This window comes from Parasteatoda tepidariorum, chromosome 1 (genome assembly GCF_043381705.1).
Source record: "Parasteatoda tepidariorum isolate YZ-2023 chromosome 1, CAS_Ptep_4.0, whole genome shotgun sequence".
NCBI lineage: Eukaryota > Metazoa > Arthropoda > Arachnida > Araneae > Theridiidae > Parasteatoda > Parasteatoda tepidariorum.
This window is the reverse complement of record NC_092204.1, coordinates 80,316,260-80,328,227: the sequence shown is the minus strand read 5'-3', so window position 1 is coordinate 80,328,227 and position 11,968 is coordinate 80,316,260. Positions and strand designations below refer to the sequence as shown.

Below are 11,968 nucleotides of genomic sequence, written 5' to 3'. Positions count from 1 at the left end.
AATATATATATATATATATAATTTGTGAGTCAGAATTTTATTTTCAGTTGACTTGTAACAATATGTTGATTTAATTTTTTCGAATTCTCAGATTCTCAAAATTTATGATTATCAAACAACAGAAAAGCATAAATAGGCTTTTAAAGAAAATTTGCAACATGGGATGTGTCTACGTTTCTCTTCATCAGACAAGAATTGCACTTTAAATTTCTCTTGAATTCTAAGCTTTTGCTTAAACTAGAAAATTAGACTTCTAAATAAAATCAAACAGTGAGATATTATATTTCATCCTTCATGGCATGTCTAATAATAAACTTTTATTTGTTTAGTAAGTGAAAACAAAAATATAACTTTAATTAAGTTCCATACAGAAGTTGTCGCTCTTCCTAGATATTACTTCTATTTTCATCAGTGAAAAAATTATGTGAATTAAGAAAATGTTTATCGAATGTTAAAATTATAAATGGGAATATCAAATTTTAAAAATAGAGTAGAACATCTCTTTTGATTGAAGTTTGCTTGGTATCATTTAATCTTATCTTATTACTACTGTTTTTTAATTTAAGCAGTTCGGTAATTGTTTATGCGATTTCTAGTGTAGAGCATTATTTGTTTGCATGGACAAAAAAATTCCGCAATTTTCCCATTGTATGGTAATTATATTTCGAGAAAAAAAGCCTAATTTATGTTAGTAATGAAACCAAAATATATGGTAAGAAAATTGGTAATTCGCACTTGGTATCTAGCAATTTATCGGCTAATATGGTAACAGTTTACCGGAAATTCTGGTTTGCAAAATATTACTTTTTATAACCACCCATTGAGTAATACAAAACTGAAAAGTAAATTAAACCAAATAAATGGTTTTTATGCCAATTTCTAAGGTATCATCATAAATTCTACTATTTTACGAACTTTTATGACACATCATAAAACAATTTCACTGTTAGTTTTATTCAAAATTATTGCCAAAACGATTCGGTAAAAATTATCTAACATTCTGGTTCCTCCAGAGAGCCAGAAACTCGGTAAAGTTTACCATATTCTGGTAGTTTCGGCCACACTTTTTAGTCAGTTATTTGCCTTTTACTTATACTACGACAGCAATTAACTAATAAATGAAATTTGATTTTCATCGAAAACAATTATTTTCATTATTTCTTGATATATTTAAATTTGTATCTATTTTTTCAATTAATTTTCTTTCCATTTAATTTGATAACTTGATACTCGTACTTTTTTCACATTCTAGAGGTAAATTTTTTTATTCCATAAGCGCTTGTAGAAGTTTCTACCATATGTTAATACAGAACTGTCCATCTGGAAGTTCTGGCTCTCCCCATTAGTTAAATAATAAAGAGAGCGAAGGTCATTAAAATTTCGTCATAATCTTAAATACAGCTAGCATTTGGGACATTTCATGTATATCTCTTAAAAACTTATGATTTATTGAGGTATTTCTTTTCCTTTTCCTCAAACGTTGAAGCAGAAATTTTGTTACCGGTTTAAACATTTGAGAAAAATCTCCGAATAAAAGCCAGTGAAGTTAGCAGACATGTTAGCAGACAGTTAGCAGATAAGTAAAGTTAACAGATATGTCTAACGGAACTTAAAATAATAATATAAAATTACATCTACGAAACATACTTATATTTCGCTCAAATGATACTTCGCTTGCTTAATATTCTTTTTAATTCAGAGTTTCTTATATTTATTGAACTCTGCAAAACTTAAAATGGGCTTTTTATTACATTGTCAAAGTTATAAAAACAACTGTTTTATATTTATGTTCATAATTTTCAACTAAAATTTTATTTAATAGCTGACTATAAAAATAAATCACTGATGAATAATTTTTGAAAGCCTTTATCCAATTTTGAATTGTGTACGATACTTTATATCCATTCTTCATGACCTTAACAATTTTTTTTTAAATATCTTTCAGATATTTTACTTTAATGCAGTATTTTAAATAAATAAATACATTTGAATAAAAATAGCTGAACAAAACAGTTTGATTATAATTTAAGGAGTGAAATGTTTTTATATGTTTAAAACTGGTTTTAAAGATATAAAAACAGAAAAAAAAAACTATTTAGTTATTTACGTAACATATATTCAATTAATTAATTTTTGAACGGTCAAACAAACAATAAGGTCTAATACTTATTTCCGTATTAATTCTTAAAAATTTTCGAATTTATTATTTAACTATGTAATTAAGTTCTTCATTAAATCATAACGTGGCTTTGTAAATTGAAGCAAAACAAAATTGTAAATAAACAACAAAACGTTGAACGTTAAATAACATTTATCTTATACAATATTTTAAACTCATTTTATATTGCTTAGATAAACATTAATGAGGTTTTACGAAGAAATAGCTTACGTACTGCCATAACATCTTCCTAGTTTTCTTAAAAATACCCCTAAGATACTGGAAAGGGATATGTGTACTCTAGATATAAAATTTCTTTTATGATAGAAAAATAAATACTTAATGCAGGGTATAGAAGAATTTGCTACTGCATTAGTGTCTTCAACTTCAAGCTATAAAGAGCTATTTATTTTTAAAGCAGCATCTGGGATTATTTAACAATGTTTGCCAAATCATTTCGTCTAACGAAATTTTTAACAAAGTATACTGTAATTTAGACGAAACTACGATCTCTACTCCATTTAATAAATATTTTTGGAATTTAAATTTTTAGTATAGTATGTATCTAATTTCTTTCTCGTTTGCAAAGTATCTTCTGTGATTATTTGGTTAAGGATAACTAACTTTAGTGATTGAAAATTAAAAAAAAAATGTGTTAGAAATCAGAATATTTCATGAAGAATTGGTTTCTTTAGCATGACTAAAATTTCTACTAAAATATATATCTGTCTGCTACCGGTTTTGAGTAGAATATTTTCAACTAATCTATTAACTATAACCTAAATTGAATTAAAGGCTTAAATCTGTGACATAAACATGTTCAAATTAGTTTGTTTTTCATTTAAACCATCAATATTACGATAATAAAACAGTGAAAATGGTAAAAATTAAAACAAAATTTTAAGAAAAAATCTAAATTTTAACAGTTATAAGCATAAACATTTTGAAAGATTTTTTGCTTAAAATACAAATTAAAGATTTTTAAAAGTGCTATTGAAACAGTTAATTATTTAAGGGAAATGAAACTGTTAGTTTTCTTTTCTTTTGGCTCTTTATAACTTTAAACTTTTTCAAAGGAGTCTTTTTCTTCTCTATTAAGTTGTAACAACCATGTTTCAGTAGCTACTAACAGTAGCAGTTTCAGTAGCTTAGAAACACACATACGGATTTTATATAGTTTTGCACAATTAAAATAGGCATAGACTAAGAATAAACGAATTGTTGTTAAATTATCCTTATTTATTTTGACCTAATATTTATCTTTCATATATTACATTTATATTAGTTAAAAATAAATGCAGTTTTCATTCGTTATTATTGAGTAAATATTGGCTCCATTTTGTGGTAGTACTGCTTAACGTAGTTATAAACCAAGATTTGTATTATAATTAATAAAAAACCCAGTTTTTTTTAGCTATTTCGATAATATGTATTCATGTATTGGGTATTCATCAAAGATCTATTTATAGATTTGACCGATCAAACAGATATTCTCACCGCTGTATTTGGAATTGTTATCGGAGCCTTGTTTATTGTGGCACTTCTTATAGTAGTCATCGCATTTTCAATCAAAATACGTTCAAGGAGATGTGTTAAAGGTGAGATAAATTTCAAGTAATGCTCTTAATGAACTAAAACAAATTGAAAGTTTAAAGATATCGTAGACTTTACTTTAAACAAACTAACTAACTAACTTCAACAGACTAACAAACTAACTTAAACAAACTAACTAATAGTCTAACTTTAAACAAAAATAAATGTGAGAGAAAATATTGCATTACATCCTCATTACCAACGTGGATACTCTGATACTTGATTGCCTAGTTTAAGCATAAAATGTGTATTTATGTTAAAAAAAAGTACGATAATATGCTTCAGTTAAGTACTATATTAAGCTCTTACTAATCGAACTAATTGCCCCTGAATAAAGCTTGCAAACAAACATACTTTAAGTTACAACTATTACCAAACGGGGACACCTCATCGGTTGGTGTTTTGCTGATAGTTGACAAAACAGAGAGATCTCCCCAATCAGTAAGAGAAGTGTTACGAATGCGAAAAAAAGAATGAATTAAGTGTTTATTGCTGTCCAAACTTGCTTAAAATTTTATACAGAATATATACATTAATATCTAAAGCAACTAATGCTATAAAACATGTAAAATATTTCCAACAAATAAGTAAATAAATAAAAAGTCAAAGCAAAATAAATAAAAAAAGTTCTAGAATAAATTTCAAACTGATAAGTTATGTTTATATGAGTGTGACTCTTTTTCATTTTTTTTAATCTAGATCAGCCATATCAAAAGGAACATGAGAAGTAAGTTAGTTTTATTTATGGTGTTTCTAATGTCAATATATCCAGTGTTAAATGAGTTTTGCTGTCTTAAAATAATAATTGTAGAAAAATGCTTATTTGCGTGTAAGAGATTTTAAGAAGTTTTAGTATACGTTTACAATCGGGGGCAAAAACATTAAGCCAATATACATTTAAATAAACCAAATATCATTCGCATAACGGTAAACTAAACTTGAGGTTACCAGAAGTTGACATAATGGAAAGTAAAGAATTTCACGGTGGGCAGATACGGAGTTGTTGTCCTAACATATTAATTCTAGTAAGCAAGCTTATTAGCTTGTAAGAGATTTTAAGAATTTTAAGTACAAGTTTACAATCGACGGCAAAAAATTTGCTAATATGCATTTAAATAAGCCAAATACAAAATAAAGAATTTCACGGAAGCCTGATGCGGGGTAACAGCAAAACTTAAGGAATGTTATCGCCTAATCAATGAGTCCTCAATTTTTCCCAGTAACTGAGTATTTTAAGATTTTTTCTTCCGTGTGTATGCTTTCACAAAGCGATTGTTTCTGTACAAATATAATTGGTTTAATCCTCATTTTCCAGAATTTTAAAATATAATGAAGAAATTTGACAGAAAGAAAATTGCTACCTTTTGAGCAGTTTAATTGCATATTAATACCAAATTATTTGAGTTTTCTAAATTTTGTTTTTTGATTAAGCACGGGATAAGTATCCTACAAATATATCTTGCAATATGTAAAATTTACTTAAAAGTAAAATTTATTATTCTTCATGTTATAATTTAAAAACTTTAACAAAATTTAATTAATTGAAATATATTTTTTCTCATTTATGAATTTACTAATTTCTAAGATACCTGTCACTAAGCTTTCAGTGAAATTGGGTCTCATGTAGGAGAGTGTAACAGCTTTAATGAAAAAAAATATTTAATTTTTACTTTAAATATAAATATGAAATAAAATTGAATTTTTCTAGCAACGTGCACTTAAATAAACCTTTTTATTTCATAATTTCATCTAAGTTCAATTTTTGATAAGTTTTTTTTTTAATTATTAATGCTTGCCTTTGCTATTTTTAGATGTGACACTTATTTGATGAAAGACTGCAAAGAGTCATGCATACCAAATAACCAAGGCCCAGATATTATTCCAGAAAAGAGCTTTTTACAAGGTAAATAGGAGAAAAAATATTTTTTTGTCGATTATAAAAATGCCAATCTTATTACTGAATATTAATTATTCATTTTCGCATTAAAAGCTTTAATTTATTCATTGGCTTGTCACGTTCTAAGTTGATCAATTTTAAATCAGGTGCAATCAGAAGCGCAAATTATATAAATAGTTTTTTAAAATTTAAAAAAAAAAACATTTTTTGCATTTGCAATTTCAGTGTAAAGATATTTCAGGCATAAATGCTTACAAAATATTTTTATTAACAAAACATTAATTATTTACATGCATTGAGTGGGACACAAATTGTTGAATTTTCTCAATATTTATTGTTCAATTATTTATTCTCCATTATTTATTATACATATATATTGCATAATAAATTCTTTTAAACATGAAGGCGTTTTATTTGTTGAATAATGTATTCTCGTTATTGCTAACCATTCATACATTTGGACTTCCGACATAATTCTTTTGACACTAAGATTAATAATTAATTCAATCAGATCTTCAGAAGATCGTACATTTTTCATTTAGACAATTATAAAGATTTCTTTTTTGTTTTTCCTTCCATTTTTATTTATTTTTAATTTAATAAACTAAGAATAGAATGCATTTATATCTACGTATCTCATTTAAAATTAATCAACATAGAAAATAGATTAAAAACAATTATGATATTGTGATGTGAATGGAACTGAAAATGAATTTTAAAATAAATGCTATTCGATATTTAATTATTGCTTTTCAAATGGAAAAGATTTTATTACTTGATTGTGTTAATCCTTTTTGTCTTCCACAGATAGATCTGAGGATAAAATTAAATCGTGTGAGTTAGATGATGACGGAAATTTGTCCACAGTTTTAAGTGATAAAAGTTTACGAAAGTATAGTGAATATCAAGGTGTCACATATTCAGATGATTCAGAGCTTATATCAGTAAGTTTATTTTTACACTAAAACAGTCAGATTCTTAAAATACCTGAAACCATGATTGGGGCTAATTTGACCCTCATGTAAAATTGACATTATCCTTTAGTAAAGGATATTTTAATTGATGAATATTTATTAAAAAAAAGCAATATGAGACAGAACAATCTAGTGAAATATCATATAACGGATTGTTTTTTCGCAGAAGTAAAAAAATGAGCAAAAATGAACAAAAGATACGAAGGCAAATAATACGCTATATCAAGCAATTTATTTAATATTTTAAGATCCATCATTAGTTAGACATTACCATATGCGTACAGTTTATCCACGTGATGTGAAAGTGACAACAAAACTTCCACGGATTGATTTCTAGCATCTCTCATAGCTATCAGGAGCTTTTTTTCTGTCCTTTGTGATATTAAAATTTATGATTTTTTTACAGTAGAGACTGAATTCTATCAATTATTACAATCATTTAATATATTGTATTAATTTTATTCCTTCCATTTTTTTGTAACTCATATCATCCAATTAGGATAAATTAAAGCATTTTATGATTACAATATATTAGTTTAATAAATTCGAATTTGATAACATTAACAAACATATAATCTCTACATTTCGTTTGACATTATCAAGTGAAAAGTAAGATATAGCCTAATATGGCTCTTGCATTAGAAATAATAACTAACTAACATGACAACATTAATTTTATATTTTCATATTTAAAGTAAACTTTCAAGTTTCAAACTGAAGACATTTTTTGGGATCTCGATCGATTCATTTTTAATAAATGCTTTAAATCATATAGATTTTTATTTCGCATTACTGTTGATGGATATTTAGTCTTTAATGAAACGTAATTAATAATTTTCAGACTCCAAAGAAACTACGTCTTTTACAAGAGATAGACGGAGATATAGTAGAAGATAATGGGATAACAATAGAAACGCCGCTGATATCAAGTATTCCTACAACTTTGCAGGTATTCTTAGAATTTAGTCAATATATATTTCACGATTTATAGTACTATTGTTCATAATTAAACTAACAAATATTTGAGTATTGTATTCAAAAATGGTGCTATAGCGACATATCCCTAGCAAATATTGCGTATTTGTTGATTATTTTAGTGATAATGAAATATATCGGGAAATCTAGAAAACAATTAGAATTTTTTTTTAATAATAGACTTAATTAACTACAATAAATTATTCTGATTTCTTATAAATGTTTGAATGATGTATGCTTCGTTGACTTCAAAACAATTTAAATGTAAAGAATAAAAATATTGCTCAAAGCGTTGGATGTCTGAGAGAAATAATCCCAAAATGTCTCTTTTTTTAATTCAGGAAAAGTATCAGCTGAAATTTATGGGAAAAAGTCGGACTAACGCTTACATGGTATAAGCACAAGTTTTGCAACCAATAGAGGAAAAAACACAGAAAAGGCAGACTTATGCACTTTTAGTTCGTTTAAGTTCTAGTTTTGTGTATAAATTTTATTTTGTTACATTGATATGAATTATATCAGCTTTACTACTAAACCCGTTTATCCAAACTCTTAAGTTATGATTGATTATTCCTATGTTATACCAATTATTCTTAACCAACTATTCTTATGTTATACAATAAGAAAACAGAACTTGGTAGTGGACGTTTCACCACTTTTCAGTTTATTTTTAAATTTGAATTTAATAATATGGATACGATGGCTGATAAAAAATCTTTTAGTAGTAAAAGAACTATTAAATTTAAAATAAATAATATTATGTGAATGTTAAGTGATTTCTGTCAATGTAGTTTAAATGTTCCATGTAAAAAAAAGTTTCAATCAAGTTAATATTTTAAGCGAATTTTTATATTTTGTAATAATCATATTTTATAATACAGCAAAAAACATTATAAATCAGAGTCCCTGTATACAACGTGTTTAGAGAGTTGCGCCATATAGGAAACAAACTGTGAATGGCTTAGCTGCGAGACAAAAAGTACCGAAAAGAACGACAAGGTATCTATATTTTGCAAAATCTCTAAAATAAAAGCATCCATTATACCCAAAATAATATATTAACCACGTGTTTTGATAAAGCGGTGTTTTTACCTTTTAATTTTCTATTATATGATAAATAAATGATAATCTTTTTTATAAAACGCTAGTATTCTAGCTAATCTAGAAAGAAAGTTTGCAAATGAATTAAAAGTAAAATTCCTATATTCAAAGAGATTATTTCCTATATTTAATCAATTCAGACATTTTCAGTACAGTTAGGGGTGGACTTTGGCAGAATAAAAAAAATTACAGTAAGAGCGAGATTCGAATAAGCATTGCTAAGTGTTGTAACCGACTTCACTTTCTTTCTTTTTCATAATCCCATTGTAAACAGGGTTTCTCAAAGTTCTGAAAAAATGAGACAAAATAGCTCTGATACAAATAGAATCGAATTTGAAAAACCCATGAATTTGTTACTGGCCGTGCCTTACCAATCCTGTTTTCATCATTAAGCATTTTGATCATATCACTATATTCAATAATGGACGTATGGGGTTTCTAAATTCGGCAAAATTTGTTTTGGAGCTATTTTGACTCATTTTTGCTGAATTTCAATGTACATTTTTTGACAGTGCACAATGCAGCAGTTTTAAAAGTGCTTACAGTTTATCAATAACTACATTAGAAACAGAGATTCAATTTTAAACAATAAACAGCCATTGTTACAACGGATTTATTTCATGTATTTTCTTTTCTTCCCAGCAATGGAGTGATCAAAGGAGCGAAAGTCTACGGTTGTCAACACCAGTTTGAAAAATAACCAATCTTCAGTTCCAAAAAATAAGAAAAACTAGTTCAAACATTGTTAAAGAGCTCAAATTCGTATTGATGTTTTGCCTTCGACATTCCATTGCCATCATGTGATTCATTAAAATAATTTACTGTACAGTTGCAAATGCAGAAGAGCAAGCTTACTTATGTTGAGTACAGAGATTGTGCATCATTCAATGATCCAAGTAATGCGTCAATACATAACCCAATCTTTTAAACAATTATTATTAAAAACAGTATTTTGAGAACTAGTTATACTATGTCATAAAACTTGTTATTTCTAGCCAAATACTTCTCTTATTTTATTTCTCTATACGGGAAAAATTTAACTTTGACATAAAAGCTATTCTACTTCATTCGTTTACTTGAAATGAGAGGTATATACTATGCAGGAATTAATGTAAAATAATTTTAAGAAAAATGTATACTCTAAAAGTCTATCTAGTTTATATGTTTCAAGAAAAAAAATACATATTGTTTCTTTGAAAAGTTTTTAATTTTTAATTTTTTTTTATTTTTCATCTAATTATTTTATTTTTTGACATATGCGTAATATTTTATGGTCTAAGAAAATTTCTTTTAACTGACGTTTTGTCAATTCCCGAATTTAAAAATAATAAATCTAAATTTTTGTAATAAAAATCGGATAACTATAAATATGATTTGTAAATAATAGAATAATTATTTCTGCAAAAGAAAAAAAAACAATTTTTAAGCGTAACGATTGCGGAATCATCAAAGCGGCTTTTATTGAAAAAAATTATCAATGTAAGTGCTTTTTGATAAATCGAAAACAAAAGAAAAATTAAATTAAATTATATGAAAGTTGCTTGAAAAAAATCATGAGCCATGATTCTATCCAAAATCCTGAATATTTTTCACCGTCATCCAAATTTGTCGATAAAAGGTGTTTTATTTTTTCCCTTTTTGGAGCAACAAATGTTGACTCAAAATTTCACACAGGCACAATTTTAGCCACTGTGGTCATTGATCATAAATTTCCATTAAACAAATATATTTGAACTCCATGTTCTTTAAAAAATAGTAGTTTCTAAAAGAACGATTCAGCTTCAAAAGCAAATTGTTTTACACATTTAGTGTTTTGCAATATTTTTAGAATAAGTGTTGCCAGACTTGCAATACTGCGCGTAAAAAGGTTAACCCTCTACTCTCACTAATATTATATTTATTATACCTAGTATCTATCATTTTTTAAGGGTGGTCTTGTTGCCTAATCCAAAAGCTTCAATGTTTTAAATAAGTGTTAATAAATTTTAATGTCAGGAAGTTTAAAGAAAAGATAAATCTTTTCATATTTATTTGCAGTTATGTAATTTTACCTGGAATTTTATGTTTCACTCAAGCTTAAATAATCATAGTTCAAAAAACGGTTCGCAAACTTAACAAAAAAATAATTATATTCTCGTAAATATCACAATATCTTGAAAAACGAATTCTAAATAGAGGGACAGAACAATTATTATCTTGTCCATCCGTGAGAAACAAATAACAATAATTAACAATAAAAACATACATTTTGTTATTTTATCTATTTAGCTGTATATTTGATTGTTTAAAATTTTTATCCGTGATTTTTGAATAATTTGATGAGATTTTGATACAGATTTAATTGTAGATATGTATATACAAATATAAATTTTATAATGCTTCATGTAATGTGTATAAATGTATATAGTTTATATGAAATAAATATTATTTATTCATACATAACTATTAGTTTTCTTTTCTTTCTCTGAATTTCCGCAAATAGTTTTTTGACTATCTAACATTTTTTTACTATTTTATTAATACAAGTAGTTCTGAATTTAGATCAAATATACTTCAGTGACTTTTTCACTACTTTATTAAATTATTTTCTTCTTCTTTTTTTAGCTCACCTCGAATACAATATGTTTTATTTCATTGTAGTTCAATGGCATTCTATTATTTAAGCAGTTCAATTCAATTTAAGTCTTTTTATAAAAAGACGCCTGGAATTATAACTATCTTTTAACTATTTTTTTGCATTTATTTCAAGAGAAATATATAAAGAGTTTAAGTCAATTATTTATTGTTAATTGATTTCTAACTGCTATTAACAGTTTTGAGATGCTTACTAAAAGTGACATTAGAATTTAATAAAAAAAATTATTAAATTACTTTTTAGATTTGTACAAAATCAAGAAAGTACGTACCCATTCTGCATAAAAAAGTTAATGTTTATTTACTTAAAAAATACAGCATCAATCATTTTAACCTCTTTTTTTTTTTTTTTTTTTTTTTTTTTTTTTTTTTTTTTTTTACCAAAGTTTATTTAATGGCTATAAAAACATAGAAAATTGAAAAACGTTATAAGTGAACTTCTACGAAAATTTGCTGTGATATTTAACCTTGTAATATGATATTATTGAACTGGCAGGCGTTTTTGCAACCAATAAAAACTGCCTTCTACTCTATAATAGTTTCAATGCGTGATTTTAACTGTACAACTTCAAAACATTTGCTATTTTTTTATCCATGTTCTTAAAAAAAATATGGTGTCTTGTGTTTGTATTGGAT

The 11,968-nt window shown here is 26.1% G+C and overlaps 1 protein-coding gene across 1 annotated transcript in view; it reads left to right on the top strand.

Moving 5' to 3' along the window:
• Positions 1 to 9,428, top strand: part of LOC110282173 (cell adhesion molecule CEACAM1-like) — an 88,427-nt gene extending 78,999 nt beyond the window's left edge. Inside the window, exons 9-14 of the mRNA XM_021145022.3 lie at positions 3,628 to 3,756; positions 4,451 to 4,478; positions 5,563 to 5,654; positions 6,456 to 6,592; positions 7,464 to 7,571; positions 9,341 to 9,428. Coding sequence (XP_021000681.2) covers positions 3,628 to 3,756; positions 4,451 to 4,478; positions 5,563 to 5,654; positions 6,456 to 6,592; positions 7,464 to 7,571; positions 9,341 to 9,391 — 545 coding nt within the window. The 3' untranslated portion in view covers positions 9,392 to 9,428. The remainder of the gene's footprint in view (positions 1 to 3,627; positions 3,757 to 4,450; positions 4,479 to 5,562; positions 5,655 to 6,455; positions 6,593 to 7,463; positions 7,572 to 9,340) is intronic.
• The last annotated feature ends 2,540 nt before the right edge of the window (positions 9,429 to 11,968 follow it).